At 40.1% G+C, this 24769-nt stretch overlaps 1 protein-coding gene across 1 annotated transcript; it reads left to right on the top strand.

Annotated features, from left to right (window-relative positions):
* The first annotated feature begins 16615 nt into the window (after positions 1-16615).
* On the top strand, positions 16616-21528 carry LOC117660719 (E3 SUMO-protein ligase KIAA1586-like). Its single transcript, XM_087892204.1, has 3 exons — positions 16616-17698; positions 21012-21431; positions 21472-21528. The coding sequence occupies exons 1-3, from the start codon at positions 16616-16618 to the stop codon at positions 21526-21528; spliced, it is 1560 nt and encodes a 519-aa protein (XP_087748330.1).
* Positions 21529-24769: the final 3241 nt, after the last annotated feature.

Genomic DNA, 24769 nt, shown 5'->3' with positions numbered 1-24769 from the left:
ATCTTATTCAGGAGGGGGGAGCGGACCTGGCAGGTATCACGGAGACCTGGTTGGGCCATGAGGGGGGAGTTCCCCTCGTGGAGATGTGCCCATCAGGCTTCCGTGCATTTCATCAGCCGAGAGCTCAGGGCAGGGGTGGGGGGGTGGCGGTCATTTTAAAAGAAGGTCTTGATCCGAGGGAGACCACTGTACCTCAGATAGCCAGATGTGAGTCCCTTTTTGTGAAGTGGGGTCGTGGGGTGCAGATGGGTCTGTTGATCACGTACCTGGTTCCCTGCCACGTGGCAACAACCCTGCCCGAACTCCTCAATGTTATAGCCGAGGTGGCGGCTGATACCCCCAGACTTGTGGTCATGGGGGATTTCAACCTGCCATCCATCGGTGAGACATCTGAGGTAGCTCGGGAGTTCATGGCTTCCATGACGGCCATGGACCTGACCCAAGTAATTCACGGCCCTACTCATATGGGGGGACACACTCTGGACTTAGTTTTTATCTCTGGTCAGTGGTTGAGTGGCCTTGATATAGGGGATGTAGATATTGAACCCTTGTCATGGTCTGACCACTCGCTCCTTCGACTTGACTTTCTGACTGCCGTACCCCGTCGCAGGGAGGCGGAACCGACCAGGTGGTTCCGCCCCAGGCGCCTGATGGACCCTGATAGGTTCCAGATGGAGCTTGGGCCATTTCCTGAGACTCTAGCTCATGACTCGGCTGATGACCTGGTGGCCGCCTGGGACAGGGCGGCTGCCGGGGCTTTGGACCGGGTTGTGCCTTTGTGGCCTCTGACCCGGCACCGAACTCACTTAGCTCCTTGGTTTTCCGAGGAGCTGAGGGTGATGAAGCGCCGGAAAAGACGCCTAGAGAGAGGTTGGAGGGCCAGTCGTTCCGAGTCTGACTTGACACTGGTAAGGTCTCATATTAAGACCTACCTAGTGGCGATAAAAGCGGCGAAATCTAGCTATTTTGCCGCTCTTATCGCGTCATCAGATAACCGCCCAGCCGCCCTGTTTAGGGTGACCCGCTCCCTCCTCCATCTGGGAGCGCGGGAGGACCCCTTGCAGGGCCGAGCTGAGGATTTTGTACAGTATCTGGATGATAAAATAACTCAGATTCGGGAAGACTTGGCCGCTGACTGGGTTAGTTCAGACGAGATGACTGAGGCAGGCCTTGAGAGTGTTATCTGGGAGGAGTTCGATCCTGTGGCTCCCGAGGACGTGGACAGGATCTTGGGGCGGCTGAATGCAACCACATGTTTATTGGACCCGTGTCCCTCCTGGTTGGTGCTGGCTTCCCGGGAGGTTACACGAGGCTGGCTCCAGGGGATTATTAACACTTCTTTGAGCGAGGGTGTCCTGCCGGCCACCTTGAAAGAGGCAGTGGTGAGGCCTCTCCTCAAGAAGCCATCCCTGGATCCAGCTGTTTTGGCTAACTATCGTCCAGTCTCCAACCTTCGCTTTATTGTGAAGGTTGTTGAGAGTGTGGTGGCGCGACAGCTTCCCCAGTACCTGGATGAAGCTGTCTATCTGGATCCGCTCCAGTCCGGCTTCAGACCTGGGTACAGCACGGAAACGGCATTGGTCGCGTTGGTGGATGATCTCTGGAGGGCCAGGGATAGGGGTTCTTCTTCTATCCTGGTCCTATTAGACCTCTCAGCGGCTTTTGATACCATCGACCATGGTATCATGTTGCGCCGGCTGGAGGGACTGGGAGTGGGGGGCACTGTTTTGCGGTGGTTCTCCTCCTATCTCTCCGACCGGTCGCAATCCGTGTTGACAGGGGGGCAGCGGTCGACCCCAAGGCGCCTTGTTTGTGGGGTGCCGCAAGGGTTGGTCCTCTCGCCCCTCCTGTTCAACATTTATGTGAAGCCGCTGGGTGAGATCATCCGTGGTTTTGGGGTGGAGTTCCATCAGTACGCTGATGATACTCAGCTGTACATTTCCACCCCAGACCATCCCAATGATGCCTTGGAAGTGATGTCCCAGTGCCTGGAGGCCGTGCGGGTCTGGATGGGGAGAAACAGGCTTCGACTCAACCCTTCCAAGACTGAGTGGCTGTGGCTGCCGGCGTCCCGGTATAGCCAGCTGACGCCATCGCTGGTTATTGGGGGTGAATCATTGGCCCCCACGGAGAGGGCCCGCAACTTGGGTGTCCTCCTGAATGCGCGGCTGTCTTTAGAAGGGCATATGACAGCCGTGGCCAGGGGGGCTTTTTGTCAGGTTCGCCTGATATGCCAGTTGCGCCCCTTTCTGGACCGGGACTCCCTACGCACGGTCACTCAAGCACTCGTCACTTCTCGTCTGGACTATTGTAACGCTCTCTACATGGGGCTCCCCTTGGGGTACACCCGGAGGCTCCAACTGGTGCAGAATGCGGCTGCGCGGGGGATTATGGGAGCGACGGGGTGCTCCCATGTGACTCCTCTCCTGCGCGAGCTGCATTGGCTTCCGGGTGCGCTTCAAGGTGTTGGTGATCACCTTTAAAGCGCTCCATGGCTTAGGGCCAGGGTACTTACGGGACCGCCTTCTGCCACCAATAGCCTCCCACCGGCCTGTTCGTTCCCACAGAGAGGGCCTCCTCAGGGTGCCGTCGGCCAGACAATGCCAGCTGACGACCCCCAGGAGGAGAGCCTTCTCTGTGGTGGCACCTACCCTATGGAACAATCTACCCCCAGAGATACGAGTGATCTCCGACCTTCGGATTTTTCGTCGGGCCCTAAAAACTCATTTTTTTCCAGTTAGCCGGTCTGTCTTGATTTTAGGGTTAGTTTTAAAATTTTAATATTGATTTTAATTGACAGGTTTTAAATTATGGGCCAAATTTATAAATTATTTTAATTTTATTTTTTAACTGTGATGTTTTGTATAGATGTTTTTATCTTGGCTGTTCACCGCCCTGAGTCCGAAAGGAGAAGGGCGGTATAGAAATTTGAATAAAGTAAAGTAAAGTAAAGTAAAAACTCCAATGGGTTTTTACTCCCAATCAGTGGGAGTAGCACCATCATCCAACATGGCCTAAGATGTTATACAGAATTCCCTTGAGGTAGAACTGGGCTGCCTGTGATGCATTATTTTGTTGTTTATTTATTTTATTTATATCCCACTTTTATTATTTTTATTAACAACTCAAGGTGGTGAACATACCTAATATTTCTTCTTACTTCTATTTTTTCCACAACAACAACCCTGTGAAGAGAGTTGGGCTGAGACAGAGAGTGACTGGCCCAAAATCACCCAGCTGGGTTTCATGCTTCAGGTGAAACTAGAACTCACGGTCTCCTAGTTTCTAACCTATGCCTCAACCATTAGACCAAACTGACTCTAACTTTTTTCTTTTTTGCCTCTCTATATATACTACATTAAAAAGGTAAAGGTTCCCCTCGCACATATGTGCTAGTTGTTCCCGACTCTAGGAGGCGGTGCTCATCTCCGTTTCAAAGCTGAAGAGCCAGCGCTGTCCGAAGACATCTCTTCCCACCAAAGGTGGTCCCTATTTTTCTAAATGCATTTTTTACATGCTTTCAAACTGCTAGGTTGACAGAAGCTGGGACAAGTAACGGAGCTCACCCCAGTACGCAACACTAGGGATACGAATCTCTGAATTGCCGACCTTTTGATCGACAAGCTCAGTGTCTTAGCCACTGAGCCACTGCATCCCTTATACTACATTAGGGGAATGCTTTTGTGGGCAAACGTCATATTTTAGGAAAATCTGAACCACACTGTAAATGTGAATAGAGTTATGCCACAGACATAGCTGTAAACTGGGTTTCCTCGCATTTTCTTGCTTTAGGAAACAAATAGGGAGAAGAATGACAATTTAAGCCTTTTGTATAGCTTATTGTCCATTTTCCTGTGTTTTCCACTTCAAATGCATGTGCTACATTACAGTGATTGTGATCAGTTACAGCTGTAAAAAGGATGCAAGTGGGCTGCACACCAGTTTAGATTTTTCAGGAGGTAGGAAAGGGAAGTGAAAATTCTTAAACAGCTCATTTTACCTGTTTAGGAAACTTTAGAGATTTTTAAACAAATTCAATGAGCATTTAGGGTAATTGCTGCCTTTTAAGACGTTATTGTCTTTTTTAATGTTTTCTTAGTTTATTGTTACTTATTTTATTATGTCTTTTATTCTTCATGTGAAATACCTTGCGCAAACAGGTAATCGAGAAAGCAAGTAAAAAAAATGTGAGTTTTCCTAAAACGACTAGTTTCCAGCATAGAACAGCCTCTAAAGCAAGGTATTTTCCATCTCAGAACCTGACTTTGAACTAGCTTTCAAAGGAGCACTTTACTTCACTTCCCTTGGCAAAAAAAAAACACTTCTGTGCATGTGAAGTGCATACACAATAGACTCTTTTCTCAAGCAAGGCGGTCAGATGAAGCAGATCAATGACTCCAATAGAAGCACTGAAGTGGTGCATGCCCACACTGCACACCCCTAGCAATCAGCTGAATTTCGTGCTTCAAAACAGAACCCTCTCCACCCGTTCTCTTTGAAAGATCAAGAGCAGTTTGCAGTATGGAGGGTCACTGAACTCAGCAGGTTCTATCGCCATTCACAGAAATTCTTGCCACGTTGGGATTGCAACAGTGTTGTGTTTTTCCCTTTCCCCATTATGCTTTATGTCTATAATCAGTGAAGGCAATTTGGAATCCATCTGTGGTTCTTAGTAACAAGATGTTACTAAGTCAGTGATGATAATGTTGGGTAAAATCTAAAACTTCATGTGTTCCACTGATTACAAGAGATTCTTCCTTCTGGACCTTCTTCCACTAAATTTATCTCTTGTGCTCCATAAAATTTCTTTTGAAAACCTTAATTCCATTCCATTGAAGAGGTGATCCTTCTACTTATTCTGATTATTCTCTTGTAGGCTTCGTTGGTTTATTTTTGGTTCTACCTGGGAAGCTATATTTCTTCCTAAATACTTGAAGGCTTTAAACTGACAGCTATGCAGGGTCCAGGTGTGTGACTATAGCAATAGCAATAGCACTTAGATTTATATATTGCTTCATAGTGCTTTACAGCCCTCTCTAAGCTGTTTATATAAGCTGTTTATAGAGTCAGCATATTGCCCCCAACAATCTGGGTCCTCATTTTACCAACCTTGGAAGGATGGAAGGCTGAGTCAACCTTGAGCCTGATGAGATTCAATCTGCCAAACTGCTGGCAGATGGTGATCAGCAGAAGTAGCCTGCAGTACTGCACTCTAACCACTGTGCCACCACAGCTCAATCAATGCAGAACAATTGCAGACTATGCAGTTGTTCTGTGGCAGGCTATTGCTATAGCCATATGATTCGCCATCACATCTTGCCAATCATGTATTAGGATTCTGTTCCTCACTACTATATTCAGTTTCACATATATTGCTAATCCAATACTTTGGATGACCTAGAAGGATAAGCAGGATTCTTATAGGACTATTGGATGGGGACCACTTGGGAATATCAAGTCTGTCGATTGTACTAGGAAGTCAAAAACAAAATAAGTCACTTCAGAAGAAGGCAATGGCAAAACATTGGTTTTATGCCAGTTTTTATGCCAATTTACATGGACAACTTACCAGAGGTGGGTTTCAGCAGGTTCTGACCAGTTCTGGAGAACCGGTAGTGGAAATTTTGAGTAGTTCTGAGAACCGGTAGTAAAAATTCTGATTGGCACCACCCCCATCTGTTCTCTGCCTCCCAAGTCCCAGCTGATAAGGGAGGAAATGGGGATTTTGCAGTATCCTTCCCCTGGAGTGGGGTGGGAATGGAGATTTTATAGTATCCTTCCTCTGCCACTCCCACCAAGGCACACCCACAGAACCGATAGTAAAATTTTTTGAAACCCACCACTGCAACTTACATATGTACAAGTAAGTTGTCAGGAATTAAATTTTACTCAAAGGTTATTTTACTTTCATCTTTTATTGGCTATTGTTCCTTGTTGTTTGATTCCTTGTCTTCATTAGCTTTGTTCAAAGATTTCATTGTTCTATCACTTTGCATTATTTACTGGTGCAATTGACAATGTAAAAGAATGTTATAGTTTCCTTCAGGGGTGGTATTCACTTACTTTCCCTACCAGTTCACAAATGTGAGCATGCACGCCATGCATGTCCTTCCATGCATACGCTTCGCTTGCGCACACACTTTCCGTGCATGTGCCCAGCCTCAAAAACGTGCCTAAATAGGATGGTATAGAGCCAGGGCAGGTGGGCACGCCCACACGTGATTTCCGCTACCAGTTCGCCTGAACCAGTCTGAACTGGCTAAATACCACTTCTGGTTTCCTCTGAATCCTCTTGAGGCAGACACTGAAAAGGCAGACCATCCAGAGCCTGAAGAGTCAGAAGGCAGATAACTTACAACAGTTCTAGGAGACAATAAGCCTGGTTCAGCTAATGAGTAGCAAAATTCTGGCACTGGCAGGGCACTCATCCCAAGAGCACACTGGCAATTGCAAATGGCAGAGCAAAGGCAATTATCATGACTCCTTGAAAAGAAAGACAGAAATTGGCTTAATTAAACCATGTATGGTACTATATAACAGCAGCTCCCAAGGCCTTCTATTGGAGAAGCTGAAGAAGCTTCTTGGATGAGAAGCGAAACGTCTTCAAAGAAAAACCAAAAACTCCAATTGCCTCTTGAAAAAAAGCACCTTTGGGACAACCATGACTTGGATGACTGAGAATCTCTATAGAAACCTCTCCAGCTGTTCATCTGCTTTTCCTCCCTGTCCTGCCTTCAGATCCTGAATTTCCCATTCAGACTGCCTCATGTAATTCTCTGGTGCCCAAAACCCTCGACTGTCGTGAAGAATATTTTTATCCCTATTTCTCCCTATCTCCTGATAGCAGAATAATAATGATTTGTATTTCAAGGCAAATAATATTGCTATCTGGCTAATTATTGCCAGCTCCTCTCAGTAAATTTACAATATAGCAACGAAGCCTTTCAATGTTACATTTTTTCTGGCTTTCTGTTGCACAGAACATAGAATAATCCAAACACTGAAGGAAAAAGAGGGAAGAAATAGCCTTCAAAAGGTTGTCTTCGGGATGTTACTGTTCCTTAGAATGTTCAATCCATTGGGCCATGTTGCAATATTATGAGGCAACACGGCAGTTTCATGAGGGGCTGTTTATAAGGTTCACCGTTTGCATTTAGCTAAATGAGTTCTATCATTCCTGATCTTGGAAATCCTTCCATATTCTAGCTTATCTTTTTGCACTAATAGCAGGAATAACATTCTTGAGTATCACTGATACACTGGCTGAAATGTCTCATATTCAAAGGCACAGGTCAACATTTTGGGAAACAATGGCTACATTTAATACTTTGGGGGAAATAAGGGCTATAAAGTAAAACACCTTTTTAAGATCTTACAATAGAGTTTTCATGTTTTTCCCCTCAAAAATGTCAGGGAATCATGCTTAGGGCTATTATATTTTAGCCGCAAAATCTCTGCTATCGTTAAACAATGGCAAAAAGATAAAACTTTGTCTATCTCTTTGCTTCCATCTTGTTGGATTTTTGTTCTCTGAGGTAACTCTAAGGAATGGCCAGTCATCTAAGATTGCAAAGAAGGATTTGGTTTTCTAGGTCTTCTAGAATGTTCTAGGTTAGTGTCTCTCAATCTCAGCAAATTGAATATGCATAAAGTTCAACTCCTAGAATTTCTTAGCCACCCATCAAATCTGGCTTTTTTAAAAAGGCTTTAAGTGACATGTTTTCAAAACTGAATATAATGCTTTCTGCTTGATTAAAAGTAAGTAAACTAATTTCCTTTTGTTCACTTCTAGTCAAAAGGCTTACATGTTCCACTCTTATTATGGCACAATGATACATTCTTCTGTCTCTGCCATGTGACACACTAAGACTTTTGACAGAACAGAAACCGAGGTGATATGTACATTGTCATGTTTGATTTCTGTCAGAAATCCAGTGATACCACTCCAGCTGCCTGGTGCTGTCATTTCCCCTGAAGTCAGCTGCTGGCTGGTGAAAAGTGACATGTGGCAATATTTACATGTCCCTGGGCCACATGCTTTTGCTGTCATTGGCCGGCTATATATAAATCTTGAGATGTTTCTCCCTTTCTTTTCCATTGTGACTCCTGCCTTCTGGTTAGCCCTGATCCTGCAAGGAAACGTGTCTTTCATAATTTAATGCAGATACATGTTTATTCTGCTTCTGTGTGGTTAATGAATATTTAACAAGAAGATCTATCTTTAATAGATAACACAATCTTCAGAAGTTCTTTTTTTTAATCTAAGAAGAAAACTCCAAACTTCATCTCTTTCGAGTATTGAAACAGGTAATGTAATGTTTTTCCACTACTCAGAAGAAAGATAAAATTTATTTATTTACTAGCAAGTCCTATACAGTACATTCTGTAGGGGTGCAATGTCTCAACAGTTAAAAAAAGCTAAACTTGTCAATTGGAAAGCTGACAGCTGAAGGTTTGAAACCCAAGCAATGCGCAATGGGGTGAGCTCCCGTTCCTGCCCCAGCTCCTGCCTGCCTAGCAGTTCAAAAGCATGTAAAATACAAGTACATTAATAGTCACCACATTGGTGGGAAGGTAACAACATTCTGTGTGCTGGCTTTGGACAATGCTGTTTCCCTGGCCAAATAATGGAAATGTGCACCATGCCCTAAAGTCGAACACAATTGGATAGAGTACCCTTTATCTTTACCTATACATTCTTCTTCTATAGCTTGCTCTTGGATTTCATCTGGGTCATATGCTGCCTGACATAAAAGATGTAGTTAAAATACTGAGAGAGAAAAATAATGGTTCTGAATTTTTAAAATTTAACATTGATTAAATTAGATTGCAAAACATTATTTTTTCCTCCTATGTATGATTGGTTTTTATTTTACTAGGCTTTTCTTCATATATATAATAATGTCTCCCTTTATTTCTTCATCAGCAAATATAAATTTGATACAAAATAGTTTGTCGTGAAAGCGACTGCCTGAGGGCTCCTAGACTGGAGCTGAAAGGCAAAAAGAAAGTAGTATGCTCCCTCCCATATTGGGGTAGACCAGGTGCTTCAACAGAAAGAACACTTTGTGTATGTGTGTGTGTGTGTGTATGTGTATGTGTATGTATACACACACACACACACAAATGGGGAGACTATGAGATCTATTCCTTCTTTTAGGAATGAGAACTAGTTGGGTGACTTTGGGACAGTTACTCTCCATCAGCCTAATCACATGGTTTCTGTATATATATATATATGTGTGTGTGTGTGTGTGTGTGTGTGTGTGTGTGTGTGTGTATTCTGAGGTTTTCGCGGATGTTTTGCTGAACACACTTCCAGCCAATCAGAGCACAGCCAACCCCTCATCCAATCAGAGCACAGCCAAACCCCCAACCAATCAGAACACACCTCGACCCAATCAGAACACAGCCAAGCTCCCACCCAATCAGTTCACACCCCCACTGGCAGTTAAAAGGAAGAAACAGCTGCAATCACACATTGCTCCTAGAAGCAGGAAGCCGAAAACACCAGCCTGAAGATGACGAATGAGACTTCGTTGAAACGTCGCCAAGACATTTCCAATTTATCAAGCCTGATCACATAGTTTCGTAGCAGAGCACTGGTATTTAGCTAGTATATATATATATAATTGTTAAAATATTGTTTGCTGGGGAGTGCCCTGAAGTCCGTGAAACAAAGCAGGACAATCCCAGGAATGATTTTTTTGAAGTTGAGGAAGTTGAGGAAGAAGCATCAGAAAACTTTGGCTATTCATCATTTTCACAGAAACTGAAGATGATGGAAGATCAAAGGTTTCACCAGTAAGAAAAGAAAGCTGCCAGACCCACTCAAAGAGCCAAAGATATCACAGTATCTAAGTCCTTCCTTAACAATTTTATAGGATGTCTATAGAATTAACAATAAAAGAAAGCATCTATATCTATTAAATCTATATCTATTAAACAGTGCATAAATCCCCAGGAGGAACCCATGTTTGGCATTTTTAATTGTAAATAATGGTGCTACTTCTGCTACAAAATTTGAGAAGTTTAAAGTAAATGCTCAACAAATGGTTATTTTTGTGTCTGGTTGTTTGAAGAAAGAGGGGAAAAATCCTTGCATTGAGTTTCTATTATATCCTGAGAACTCACAGGAAATCCTTGTGACATGACTAGAGACAAGGTAATTATAAAGATTCCTCTTTCTGATCCAGCTGAACACAGTGCTCAATCTATATCCAGCTACATGTATGGGGCCAGAAACCTTTTGCAATAAGTACATACTCATCATGGGACAAATGAAATCCTAAACTATTCTTGACTGAGCAACCTTAGCATGATCCATATTTTTCTGTGTTAGCTTTCAATTGACCTTATGTCTCCTGGACTTCATGAAAAAGAAAGAATTTTATTCCCAGACACAAGTTTTTAGGAGTATGTAGTCTAACACAAGAGAATTTGAAAATAAAGATAGTTCAGGAGAAATTAAGACGATGTTGGTCATTGTCTTAAAGCTCATAACAAATTCTCACATGGGATTTTCAGTGTCTATTATTTAGAAAATAGTTTTGGTGGCTAAGTTAAGAATAGGGAATCTAGTTGAACGGAGCCATACAAAAAACCTTGGTTCAATCAAAAGTACTGATGTAAGTTATTTGTAACAATTTTTAGCTATATATAGTTCACTAAATAGTGTACTACACAAGCAATTTTGCTGTAAGCCTGTTAGTTAAATGATAAAATATTAAAAACATATTTTTTTTTTAAAAAAGGACAAATCTTATGAAAGCTTTCTGTAATTGATAATATTTTGTTATTATTGTTTGTGCCCATTTCTATCTGAGTAAGTCAACTGTTCCAAAGCATATAATCCATATACCAAAGGATACTTGGCAGTCATCCACAGTTTTAGAAATGATAAAGATATCGGATAATCAGAGTGTGGAGTAAATATCTAAATGATACATGTAGTCCAATATGGTTAAGAAAGTGTCTTTACTGCCTACTTTTTCAAGTTCACTACCTCCTTTTCAGAATTTTTGATGCAAGCTGTAAATATTTATGTGAATTGCTGCCTGGATGGAATTATCTAAATAATTTAGAATTCTCTAAATAATATTTAGGGAGAGAAAGGCAGGGCATATCATTAATGATAAATGACTGCAAAGTTTTGCTGCCTCTTTCAGAATAAATAACAGCATATGTCTTCATGATGTAGCCCTGATTTTATTCTTCAGCCCAAATGTGCTTGGACAGGCTATAAAATATTATATTATACTCACAGGCCTTCAAAAGTAAGAATTTTTAATTTAAACATATGAAAATCTTTTACCAATTGAGCATCATATTAAATTTAATAAATTTAATTTAATTTAATTTATAGTACAATTAAGTACAGTTAAAATGCGTTATTACTTCTGAATATAAACAGATATTTTGCAGATATTTTGCATGTATTATAAAAATAATGTTCAATAAATGTCTTATTTTGCCAAAGGATTAAAGTCAGAGAAGCCAAGATAATAGACCAGGAGCAGTATCTAGAAGAAGTAGCCATTTTTTTCTTTTTCTTCTACACTGTCATAAAAATTAGAAACTTCAAACAAAGCAGATTTTTTTAAAACATATTGCATAAATACCAGTGTTTATATTTGGTTAATGTAAATTGGGAAAAAATTCTAAAGCCTTCTACGATTTAACAATTAGGAAAAGTTGGAAAAATTACTATTTGATACTCTTATCCCCCACTCCACCCTCACAGATCCCAGAAACAGATGAATTCGATTGGCATACTTGTAACAATAAAACTTTTTTTATTTGCTGAACATCCTGTTTTTCCTCTTCAAGAAGGTTCTCATTCAAAGAAACATACTAATAAACAAAGATAAAACTAGCAATCTTCAATAACCAGAACTTAAAAGCATCAATAAAGAAAAAAGCATTCAACAAGATAAACAATCAATGAATGAAAACAAGCTACCAGGGTGAAAGTATTGCTTAGGCATTAAAGGAAATGTTTTCCATTTCTGATACAGTATTACACAGAGCAAAATAATTTACACTCTTGTGGCAGGGACATCCATATAGGAGACATGACTTCTGAAAAACATCTCTCATATCAGTCATTAATAGTGACTAGGAAGGCCACGAAGTTTATAAGAAGGGATGAAAAGTCCACATAGCAAGCAACGTTTTATCTTACCACTTTGTCCCAATCCATTGAGGGCAGACCTTCTTAAAAATGAATGCTTTCCAAACATATGACTGACTCTTCCCAGAATGTGGGGGATTCCAGAAACTGAATCTCTACACTATCGTAAGGACCCCATCTTGGGGGGAAAATATTTAGGACTTCAATGTACAGGTAGTCCTTGACTTATGACCACGATTGAGTCCAAAATTTCTATTGCTAAGTGAAACATTTGTTAAGTGAGCTTTGCCCCATTTTACAACCTTTCTTGCCACAGTTGTTAAGTGAATCACTGCAGTTGATAAGTGAGTAAACCAGTTGCTAAGTGAATCTGGCTTCCCCATTGACTTTGCTTCAGTGGTGGGTTACCGGTTCTATAGAACCGGTAGTAAAACAGGCAGGAGGCTCTGCCCACTGACCCCGACATCACCAAAACGCTTCTGCGCATGCACAGAAGAACATGCGGCCCCGCTACAAACCGATAGTAAAGGTAAGTAGAACCCACCCCTGTTTTGCTTGTCAGAAAGTCGCAAACGTTTATCACATGACCTTGGGACACATCAGCGGTCATAAATACGAACCAGTTGCCAAGCATCTGATTTTTGATCACATGATCATGGAGATGCTGCAAAGGTCATAACTGTGAAAAATGGTCATAAGTCACATTTTTCAGTGCCGTTGTAACTTTGAATGTTCACTAAATGAACTGTTGCAAGTTGGGGACTGCCTGCAATTTGGAATAAAGCAGTAGTTGAGACAGCTATTGTTTCTCACAGTGTTTTCATGTTTTTAGTCAACATGGAGAGATGATGAAATTTATCTCAAATATCTAGGTTATTACAAACCTGTTAAGAAGCGAAGCTCTTTATAGATTTAGCCCCAGGAGTCTAATGATATAAATTGCTTGGCATAAAATAGAGGAACTTTCTAGTTAATATGTTAAAGCATATAAAGGAGGAAAAGTTCTTCATAGATATTAGATGTATTAGGAACAAAAGGTAACTAAAAATAACTATCAGTGAAATTGCCTGGAGCGTCAAAGAAATTATTAGAGAATTGAATCATATATTTTTCCTATAGTAATTACAGTGTTAATAATTAATAAGGTAATAATGCATTAGAATGGCCTTTGATATTAGTAAATAAGCAGCCTAATTATTGCCCTATAAAATAGAAGATACTATTGACATTTCTGGTCATTATGGAAGGAATTAATGATCCTTGTAACACAGTCAAGACCAAGTCATTTATTTCACAATGAGAAAATTTGATTTAGTAGATTGAACCAACCAGTTGCACCTAGACAAAGTAATGCAATATTATTTATTGCAGATTCTACTATTATTGCTATTACAGTCCAGTCTATACAATCTTTAGATTTATTATTCCTACGATAACATTTGCCTTATATTGTAGTAGCAAAGTTGTTCCTAGGATTCTCAGTCAGATGACACACAGTGCATCAGCAGAGAAAGTTTAGCAATAGCAGTAGCACTTAGACTTATATATCACTTCCTCTTTAAGGGATTTACAGGATCAGCATATTGCCCCCAACAATTTAGGTCCTCTTTTTATCAACCTCAGAATCAGGAGTGGGTTCTACTTACCTTTACTACTGATTTGCATTGCGCCCGCGCACACTCTTCTGTGCATGCGCAGAAGCTTCTGCACATGCGCAGATCACCTATGATGACGTCCAGGTCAGTGGACAGAGCCTCCTACCAGTTTTACTACCGGTTCTTGTGAACCGGTCCAAACCGGGGGCAACCCACCACTGTTCGGAAGGATGGAACTGCCGAATTGCTGATAGCAGTCAGTCAGCAGAAGTAGCCTGCAGTACTGCATTCTAACTACTGTGCTGCCATGGCTCATATAGACTCTAATACCATTGAGTAGTTTAAAAGAAAATTACAACTTAGTTTCCAGGAATACGATTTAAGCATTCATGAGTGGTGGTGGTGGAAGAGGAATAAAACTACATGTGCAACAATCCCCACAACTTTAAAGAAGTGATAAAATATTAAATAGAAATACACACATACACACACATACACACACACATACACACACACACACATGTATACATAAACAATAAGAATGTCAAACACATATTAAAAATAAATCACATAAAATATATTGGCAATGGAGCCACTCAAAGATTTTTCTGATTCCCTGATACCCCCAAGTCTCATGACAAAGTGAAGTCTTGAGGAAATTCCAGAAAATAAGGAGGGTTGGAGCTGATATCACTTGGGGGTTTGTAGAATATTCCATAAAGTGGATGGTATGGCAGAGAAGCTCCTGTCCTCAAGTGCATATAGTTCCTTGAGAGATGAACCTGCAGATCTCTTGTCAGATCTGATGGAGCAGATCTGAGCAGATAAAATTGCAGTAAGAGTCTCAAATAACCTTGCCCCATGCCATGACGGGTTTTAAAATTCAAAACCACAGCTTGAATTGGACCCAATTATTGAGATAGTCCACAGTAACAAAATTTTGCATGTGTGCCTGTATTTTTCCTTCCTCTTCCTTTATAACCCAGAGTGCCGGAGAGAGTCCATCTGAGTTCTTTACTCAAATTTTCCTGCCTTCCAGGGCTTAACACATATTTCTTCTGCACCTTGTGTTGCCTTAACAGCTACTGGGTGGTTTCTCCAAAGTCATTGTCATGGCTCCCTATGCTGCCTATATTATTCCTGTGTTTCATATGTGTTGTGGAAAAGGAAATATTTGAAAAAGAGAGAGAGACAACTAAACATTGCTAAGTCTGTGAAAGAACATTTTGCACATTCAAATGTTTATGGAATTAGCTGTGATCAAATTAATTCAGAATTCAGATATACTGTTATTTGGAAAACTATTCAATCGGAATAGAGCTGAAAGGGACCTTGGCGGTCTTCTAGTCCAGCCCCTGCTCAAGCAAGACACCTTATACCCAGGGGTGAAATGCTCCCGGTTGGACCGGATCGGGTGATCTGGTAGTGATGGCGGCAGGCAGTTCAGAGAATTGGTAGCAAAAATCCCTGGCCCACTGCTCATGCCCACCCAATCGCCTGGTCACCTGCTTGCCCGCTTGCCCACTTGGCCGTTTGTCACTCACTCACTCACTTTTCCCGTCACTCAGCACTTCCACTTCCACCAGTCGCTTTTCCAGCCACTCGGTGCTTCCTTCCGGCCCACTCACCCCACCCCCAGCCTATATAAATTCCCCTTCCTACGCGGCCGAGCTACTTCACCCAGACATTTGCCTGGCCGCTTGGACTTTGCCTCGCCTTGCTCGGACGCCTCGCTGACTGCTGCTCACTCAAAAAGGTAAGCTTTGCCGGTTGCGGCCTAACATGCCACCCCCCCCCATCCCCGGGCTCGTGTAGTTCGCGCAGCCGCCGGGGATCGTTTGTGAGCCTCATGCTACCCCCCTGGTCCCTGGGTCCCCGTGCTTGCCTGCCTGGCTGGTTAAGGCACCTAGCTAACCACCCACCTTCCCCCACAGCCTCCAGCTTGCTTACCTTCACTCTTCAGACCGAATCCTGAGCCACTGGTTGCAATGCCTGCCTTGCTTCGCCTGCTGCAATCCATTGCATCAGCAAGCAACTGAATCTCCCTGCCTGCAATCAATCTTATCGGTGAGCAGCTCTATCTGCCTGCCTGCCTGCCTGGCTTGTCACTTCAATTGGGTAAGTTTTTTTCCCCTTTGGGAGCTTTAAAAAAAAATAGTTAATTGGGGGTTTTTTTAGTTGTTCTTTTTTTAGACCTAGCAATTTAAAGTTTAGGAAGTTTTAAATTTAGCTACTTTTATCTAAAAATAAAATAAAATAAAATAAAATAATATTTGTGCAGCTTTCTGAGATTTTGTGTATTTCTGTAGTGTTTCACGCTAACTACACAAACACACAAAATCTCACAAAACTCTATGTGGAATTTTGTGTGTATAAAGTGTGAAAGTTTTTTGGGGGGCTTTTTGTGGCTGTGTGAGGTTCCTGCTTGTTGCAGGGGGCATTTTGGGTCTAGCATGTGGGGAGCCAGTTGTGTTGTTTTGTGTTGTGTTGTGTTGTGTGAAAGTTGGTTTTTTGGGCTTTTTGAGGCTTTCTATGTGCTTTTACATTGTGTGTCATCAACTAACAAAGCTGCTTTTTTTTTTTTTTTGCAGTAACTGCCATCTTTAACAGGAAGGATGAAAAGGCAACAGACTTTGATAGGTTTCTTGGCCAAGAAACCAAAACTTGAACAACCACCAGCAGAAGTGGAACAAAAACTATCCCCTGTGCCACAAGCACCACCACCTGAAACCAGAGAAAGCAGCAAATCAAGTATAGAGTCACCCGCCGCACCCAAAATTGGAAGCATTCTTCCAGACTGCTGGACCATGCAACAGTACAGCTACTTCCAAGAGAAATTTCAAACAAGAAACTGGGTTGTACATACTGTGCGAAACATGGCTTCACAATGGAGAGTGGTATTCATGTGTCCAAAGAGTGGAAGCTTTTCAAGATTGAGCTGGATGGGAAAAACAAGGAAGTGCACCAGGTGTCTCTCCGGAAGAAAATGAGAGAACATTTCATATCGAAATTGCACACCATTTGTAGAGACAACGTAAAACAAGCTGAGCAGGAAGCCATAACAAAAGCAATGGACAAGATTTCTGAAAGGCAATTTGGCACCACTTCTAAAATGTTCAAAACTGTTTACAGCCTGGCAAAAGCATGCATACCAATTTCAAGCATAGAAGAATTGATAGAATTACAAACTGAAAATGGAGTAGAACTGGGAGTAGGATTGCATTCAAGGCCATCAGTTGTGAAAATAGTTGAGTGCATTACAAATGAAATTAAAACCCAAATGTTTTCCAGCATCATTGCACGGAATCTGAAGATATGTCTGATCATTGATGAAGCCTCAACAGTATCCTGCAAACCAGTTCTGATAGTTTTCTTAAAAGTTGAGGACTCAGAGGACCCACCAAATATTTTTGTCGAGCTTGTTGAATTGAAGAAACAAGATGCAGAGACAATATGTTCTGCAGTTTTTGAAAGTTTACGTAAGGTTGACTTTACCTACAAAAAAAATTTGATAGTGTTCTGCTCTGATGGTGCCAGTGTTATGCTTGGGAGAAAATCTGGAGTGAGCACCAGAATAGCAAATGAGTTTCCAAACATCATCATATGGCACTGCTTGAACCATCGTTTCCAACTTGTTTTAGACGATGCCATAAAGGAAATAAAACAAGTAAATCATTTAAAAATTTTTATTGATAAGATATGCTCTATTTTCCAGCAGTCCAATAAAAACCAAATTGAACTTGATGAAATATCTGAAGAACTTGAAATTAACATCATAAGGATTGGTCTAATTTTTGGGCCAAGATGGGCTACCTGTAGTTTACGGGCAACCATAGCTGTGTGGCGTGCCTATCCTGTACTACATCAATATTTTCATGGGAATGCAAAATACTCAGGTATGTCTGCCCGTCTGGAAAATAAATATTTCTTAAATGATTTAGCATTGATAATAGACATTTTGGGACTTCCGGTTTGCCTCTTGCCGCCGCCAGACGATCCCTTCGGATCGCCGCCCCATTGCCTGTAAAGAGCCGCCTTTACAACTGAAAGACGGCTCGAAAAAACTCAATTTCCATGTGGAAATGGAGACAGAGCTGGCGGGGGCAGGTAGAGCTCTCTGCATAGCCCCAAAAGTTTTTTTTTTTACTTTTGGGGACGAAGCAGACGAAGCTCCTTATTTCCCCCGCTGCTGCTCCAGGCTTTGGGAGACCTCTGCCCATGCAGAGCTAGGTGACAAGAACAAGCCTACAAAAATTAACAGAACAATTAAAAAGGATATGAGCTGGACCTGCGACCCTGAATCGCAAGTATTTTATTCATTTTACAACAATTATTGAAGAAGGAAAGGGAAAAGGAAAGGAAAAAAAGAATTTTTAAAAATGGCGACTGCCGAGGCTTGAGAAGGGGCTGAAAGGGAGAGTCCTTCCATTTCCCATTAAGATACAAAGTAGCGGAATAAATACTTTTGGCTACACTTAAGATAAAGCTCTATTTTTGTGTTTTTCTCTTCCTGGAGATCTGATATTGATCTTGGTTGGAAAGAAGTCCTTTTTTTCTTCTTTGCCTCTCTCTTTTTTTTTTCTTAAAAAATAGTTTGTCTGTGTGGAAATATGGCATTAAAGCTTGCAAAGACGGACAAACAAGCTGTGGGGGGGGGATTCCCCCATTAATAAATTATGTGAACAAGTTTTAAAGCTCCAGTCTCAGAAAACTGATTTTAATATAATTGAATTTCTTTTGGAGGAGATTGTAAGAAGGGATGAGATTGTGAATCAGAACTTTGAAAAATTTAAGCAGGAAATTAAAGAATTAGTGCAATTAAAGTTTGATACTCTGGATCGAAAGATTATAAAAATGGCTAATGGCTTTTCAGAATTTATGATCAAGTTGGATGCAAATACTAACTTATTAGAATCTAAAGTGGAAGAAATTGAGGACAATTTGGACAATAGAATACAAAAAATTGAAAATGATTTGACAAACATTCAAGACAATAGTTCAGAAGAAAAACCTAAAATGGAGGCTGATCAAAAGACTTGTAATGCAGAAAACATGCAACAACGGATTGAAAGAGAAGTTTTAATGATGCAATATAATTTTACTGAATATGCGATTAGACTGAGAGGATTGCAGGAAAATAACAGAGTTGATTTAAGGAAAATATCTTCTGAAATTCTGGCTGGGATCTTAAAGGTCCAACCTGAGGAAGTTTATAGAATAAACTCCTGGATTGCAAAGCAAAGGCAATTGCCTAGAGATGTGGTGATTTATTTTACAGAAAAAGAAATTAGAAATAATATTGTGCAAAATTCCTTCAACTCTACTTTGCAATTGTTTGGAAGAAAGATTTGGATTTACAAAGAGCTCCCGCCCAAGATGTTATTGGAAAGGAAGAAATTTGGTTTTATTTTATTTATTTATTTATTTGTTTAAATTTCTATACCGCCCTTCTCCAACATAGGACTCAGGGCGGTGAACAGCCAAAGTAAAAAACAGTACATACAAAATTTAAAAACAGTATTAAAATAAATTAAATTAATTTTCTGGTGACTGAGCTAAAAAAAAGAAATATTTTATTCAGGTGGGATGCCCCAGTTGGTATAATATTGAGATATCAAGGAGAAAGATACCAACTAAGTACTGTTGAAAAAGCGGAAGAATTTTATCAAAAATTTTTGAAAGTGAACTTAACATCTTTAGGCACAATACAGGATAAGCAGAAGGAGTTGGAAATAAAGGGAAAACATCGAATTACAGAGGCTGTGGTGGACAAATTGCCTTTGGATTCTTTAGACACCTCAGCTGGATTATCTACAAATATGAGAGAAGTGGCATCGGACTCTAACGTGATGATTCATCAAGTCACAGACAAGTATGGAGCAAAAAAGAAATATGAGACACAAAAACAAAACCAACAAGATCAAGTTATAAAGCAGAATGAAAACCGATCAGTTGATATACAGTTGTAGAAAGGAAACTAGGATGGAGATCAAACCCACAAAAAGAAAAGAAAAAAAGAAATAGGTCTCATAAAAATAAAAACTTCTAAATTATGCAACAGTGAAGCCAGTTATTTTTTTAAAAAAAATGAATGAATATATGAAAAGATAGTTGAGGCGAAGTATTGGTTAATATTATCCTGAGGAGAGTGACAGACCTCTGCAATGCCGTAATTTTAGGATGTGAAAAGAGCCTTAAATTGTTGAATTGGAATTATCTATTTTGGATTTTTTTTTTTTTATTGATAAATATATTATATTCATCTTGAGCTATAAGGCAAGAGAGCTATGCTGGGGCATGCAGAAGATCTGGTTGTCACCCAATATGATGATGGGAATTAATAATCCTGATGGAAGCCACAATTACAACTATATGGAATATAATTATAATGTCACTCGGGTGGTTGTTTTTTTTCTTTTATATACATATGAGGATATTTATTACTGATGGGGGCAGATGATGACGGAGGATTTTGAACAAACTGTTGCACCAGGATGCTTTGTTACCCTAATATGGATGATGGACTCAACAATCCAGTGGAAAGATATCAAAGAAGATATTATATGGATTATAAATTTAAAGTCATTGATTTTTTCTATATAATGGAATATATTTTTTTAGCAGGGTGGGCAGTGGTTTAAAGATATTAAGAATTGTTGTGCATGGCAATTTTGTAGGAAAGTGGGTGGAAATAGGTTAGTTTACTGATTGTTTTGTTTAAGAAAAGGGATGTTTAAGTGATATATTTAGGGGAGTGGAGAAAATGGATAGAGTTGAATAAATGTTAAATTAGGATTTATGGGGAAGGCTGCTTTGAAATGTTATATTAATATACACAAAAGATTAAATGTTAAAGTAGGATTTATTATATAGTTTTAAAGTGGAAGGTTGTTTTGAAATGTTGTAATAATATACAGATAAAAGTATGGGGGAGGAGAAAAAGGGCAGATTATTGCTAAATTGGGAGTTATAATAATATTATGTTAAATTAGAAGTTTTTATACAATGTTATAGTTGAATGTTTTTTTTGAAATGTATGGTAAAAGGGGGAAGTAATAATATTAATAATATTATTAGTAAGTAAGGGTCAATATTTAGAGGAGGGAGTAAGGGGATGGTAAAATATTATATAATCTGTTATGAATTAGGTTTTTGTTGTGAAGAAGTCTCAGGGGGGGATGGGTGGTGAGGGGGGGTTAGGGAGGAGGGGGGGAGAAAAATGGGGGGAAAATTTGTATTTGAAAACTTTTTCAATAAAAAAAAAGATAATAGACATTTTGGAGGAAATTTCACTTCTTTCAACTGCACTGCAAGCACGCAATACGGACATAATAAAAGCTGAAAAACTGGTGAGAAGATCAATAAAGGCATTTGAACTGCTAGCAAAGGGAAAGGGCCCATACGAAAGAAAAGTTGAAGAACTAATTACCTCAGAAACCTTCAGGAATATAAACTTCATAGAAAACCATCGATTTGTTGGTCTTCATCGAGAAAGACTTTTACAAAGTATCATCAAAAATTTGCAGAAACAACTGATGGACTCTGAGCATTTAAAAACTGGGAACCAACTGCAAGACACCATAAACAAACTACAGTTTCTACAGTTTTTGGTGCCAGAGTACTGGGATTTTGAGGAAATAGTCATTCCTTGGGTAGCAGCTGAAGAACAACTGCGCATATTTAGTGATATTTTCAACTATAACATTATAGAGATTTTGTGGAGAATGTCTTAAAAGATTCGACTATAGAGATTTTGTGGAGAATGTCTTAAAAGATTCGAAGAGGTATTGCAATTCCTGACAATATCAAAAAAGCAAAGATATTGTCAGAACAATTGCAGTGAGTTCTGCAGAAGCGGAAAGGGGTTTTTCGAAAATGAACCTGATATGTTCAGAGACCAGAAGTTGCCTAGCCATTTCCAATCTAACCAGCCTCATGACCATCAGCGTTACCGGACTACCTCTTCCAAAATGGGACCCTATTCCTGCAGTGAAAAAATGGTTCAGAGAACACCATCGCTCAGCCAATGATCTGCGCATCAAGTGCAAGAAAAGTGGAAGTGAGGCAAGTGCCACTGAAATAGCTATGTGGAAACATCTCAAAGCTAAAGACGACTAACAGTTTTATGTAAGCATTTATGTACCTCTTTTATTGTTTTTTATTGTTTTGTGTATTTCTCTTATTTGCGTATTAAATGGTTAAATTTGTATATCATGTTATATCTCCTTCTAGGTCATTATTATCATTGGTGCAAGAAGCGACGTTGAAGACAACATTTTTATTGCTTTTATGTAAGTATTTGTGTACCTCTTATTGTTTTGTGTACTTCGTTTATTATTTAAGAATTTATTGCATGAAATAATTGGTATATCTTCTTTTTGTAGGTCAAAAAAGGGCAAAGAAGTGACGTCAACTTGGCCACGCCCACCTGACCAACAAGCCATGCCCACCGGGTCACCTGACCATCAAGCCCCATCCACCAATTAAGCCACAGAACCGGTAGCGAAAATTTTTAGATTTCACCCCATGATGGCGAACCTATGACATGCGTGCCACAGGTGGCATGTGGAGCCCTCCCTGCGGGCACAAGAGCCATCACCCAGCTCAGCTCCACTGCGCATGCTCCAGCGCTTCCCGCCCAGCTGATTTTCGGGTCTCTGCCCTGCAAGCAGGAGACAAGTGGGCATGTGGGAGGGGCTACCTTTCTCCTCACTTTCTGCTGCCCATGCCTTCCCAGATCTCCGGAGATTCCCCTCCCAGTGCTGTTTTGGGAGGTGAGGCTTCCCCCCCCCCAGCCTGTTTTAGGAGGCAAGGCTCCCCCCACAGTGCTGTTTTGGGATGTGAGGCCAAAAGGGGGTTCACGTGTGCATGTGCAGGGTTGCGCACACATGTGCAGGGGGCAGGGCATGTGGGAGGAGCATTGCATTATGGGTGTGGGCACGCATGCATGTACTGTTGCACACGCATACACTGTCGCGTGCGCACACATACTTTTGGCACCCAAGGGGAAAAAGGTTAGCCATCACTGCCTTATATCATTTCAGACAAGTGACTGTCCAGTCTCTTCTTAAAAATCTCCAGTGATGAAGCACCCACAACTTCTGAAGGCAAGCTGGTCCTTCCTCACTGTTAGGAATTAATTCCAGTTTGCTTCTTCCCTTGTTGCTTCCTGCAAGTTTTCCTATATTCAGAATCTCTGCATCTCATTTTTCTCCTTTTTATCACCATGAAAAGGATCTTCCTCGTGGGTATAGGCATTGCTTTTCTGACTTTCTTATGGACAACACTGTACATTTGATAAGGAATATTTATGTTTCTGTTGCTTCACTCAAGAAATAATTTTTCGTTAAGGAGCTTTCATGAATGTAGGTGCAATGTTCTTATGTAATTGCTGTTATATTCAGTTTTGATAGAGACTCAGACAAGATAACAGTGTCCTGTACCTCCATTTCACTCTGATGATAATAAAACTGTTTCTCTTCATGATCTCTATGCATAATAAGTCCATAAGGGTATGGTAGAGATTCTTTGAACTGGAGACAAATATCATTCCTGCAGCAAAAGTCTCATGTTTTATTCAATATTGCTATAGAAAAGGATCCTTTCCTATTATATACTCAAATGTTCAGGTTTCTTGCTGCTATGTCACCCAGAATTTTGCTTAATGAAATTCTGTTTTTTCCTCAGAATAGAACTCTGGCTATTCTTAAATGCATTTTATTTTCAATGGTACATTCTTGTACCTCTACAAATAGAATAAGGCTGAAGAATGTCAATAAGATAAAATGTTTTACTTTATTACCTAGGGGAACACTTAATTAAAATCAATAAAGAAGACTCATGTGAAAAAAGAATTCCAAATGCATCTGATGTTCTTCTTATCTCTTCTTAAAAGCATGTCAATTTTTTTTTCTTATTGATTTAAAATGAAATGATGCTATATTTACATACCCTGTGGCCACAGTCAAATTGTTGGTAAAAGTGAATAAATCTAAGGTAGTAAAAGTGAGGAATTGATTTACAACTTTACTCAAATCTTCTCCAGACATCTGTAAAAGCTAATAAGAATAATAATTATTTAAAATATATATATATCAATTATTTTTAACCCAAACAGGAAAATGAAAGCCCTGTATAAAAATAAAACATTAAAACAAATTAATATAAGAGTTGTTTATTGGCAGAGCTATTCCTTAAATCAAATCATAAAATACAGTACGTTCTGTATTAAAAGCCAATAAACCGAACAAAATGATAAATGATAAACAAAGGAGACAATGACATACAATGGCTTATATGTTAAATTAAAACAAGTTAAAGTTTATTCCAAAATGTAAACTATAATCTTGGTTAAAGATCCCAAGCTGCGATTGGATAAAATAAAGGAAGATTCACCTTAGGCTCCTGGAGGGAATAATTTTGATAAATCAATAGATAAATAGATCAAATCATAGAACATAGAATAATAGAGTTGGAAGGGACTTCGAAGGTCTTCTAATCCAACTCCCTGCTCAAGCGGGAGACCCTATACCATTTCAGACAAATGGTTGTCCAGACTCTTTTTTAAAGCCTCCAATAATGGAGCACTCACAACTTCTGGAAGCAAGCTACTCCATTAGTTGATTCCTCTCACCATTTGGAAATTTCTCTTTAGCTGTAGGTTGCTTCCCTCCTTGGTTAGTTTCCAACCATTGTTTCTTATTTGGATTTTTGATGCCTTGGAAAACAGTTTGACCCCCTTGTCTTTGTAGGAGCCCCTCAAATATTGGAACAGTGCTATTATGTCACCCCAGTCCATTTTTTCATTAGAGTAGACATACCCAATTCCTGTAACTGTTCTTCATATATTTTAGCCTCCAGTCCCCTAATCATTTTTATTGCTCTTCTCTGCATTCTCTCCAAAATTTCAACATCTTTTTTGTATTGTGGTTACCAAAACTGAACGCAGTATTCCAAGTGTGATCTTACTAAGACTTTGTAAAGTGGTACTAGAACTTTATGTGATCTTGATTCTATCTCTACATTAATGTAGTTTAGGATT

The sequence above is a fragment of the Pantherophis guttatus genome, chromosome 1 (genome assembly GCF_059756535.1).
Source record: "Pantherophis guttatus breed Tessera chromosome 1, ASM5975653v1, whole genome shotgun sequence".
NCBI lineage: Eukaryota > Metazoa > Chordata > Lepidosauria > Squamata > Colubridae > Pantherophis > Pantherophis guttatus.
Note: the sequence above shows the minus strand (reverse complement) of the source record. Positions and strands in the feature narration are given on the sequence as shown.

What these genes read in the sequence shown, in the direction of transcription:
- LOC117660719 (XM_087892204.1), top strand. Translation starts at nt 16,616, where the DNA reads ATGGAGAGTGGTATTCATGTGTCCAAAGAGTGGAAGCTTTTCAAGATT. An exon ending in TAGACATTTTGGGACTTCCG is followed by an intron (nt 17,699 to 21,011) that starts GTTTGCCTCTTG and finishes GACATTTTGGAG; the next exon opens with GAAATTTCACTTCTTTCAAC. An exon ending in GTGATATTTTCAACTATAAC is followed by an intron (nt 21,432 to 21,471) that starts ATTATAGAGATT and finishes AAAAGATTCGAC; the next exon opens with TATAGAGATTTTGTGGAGAA.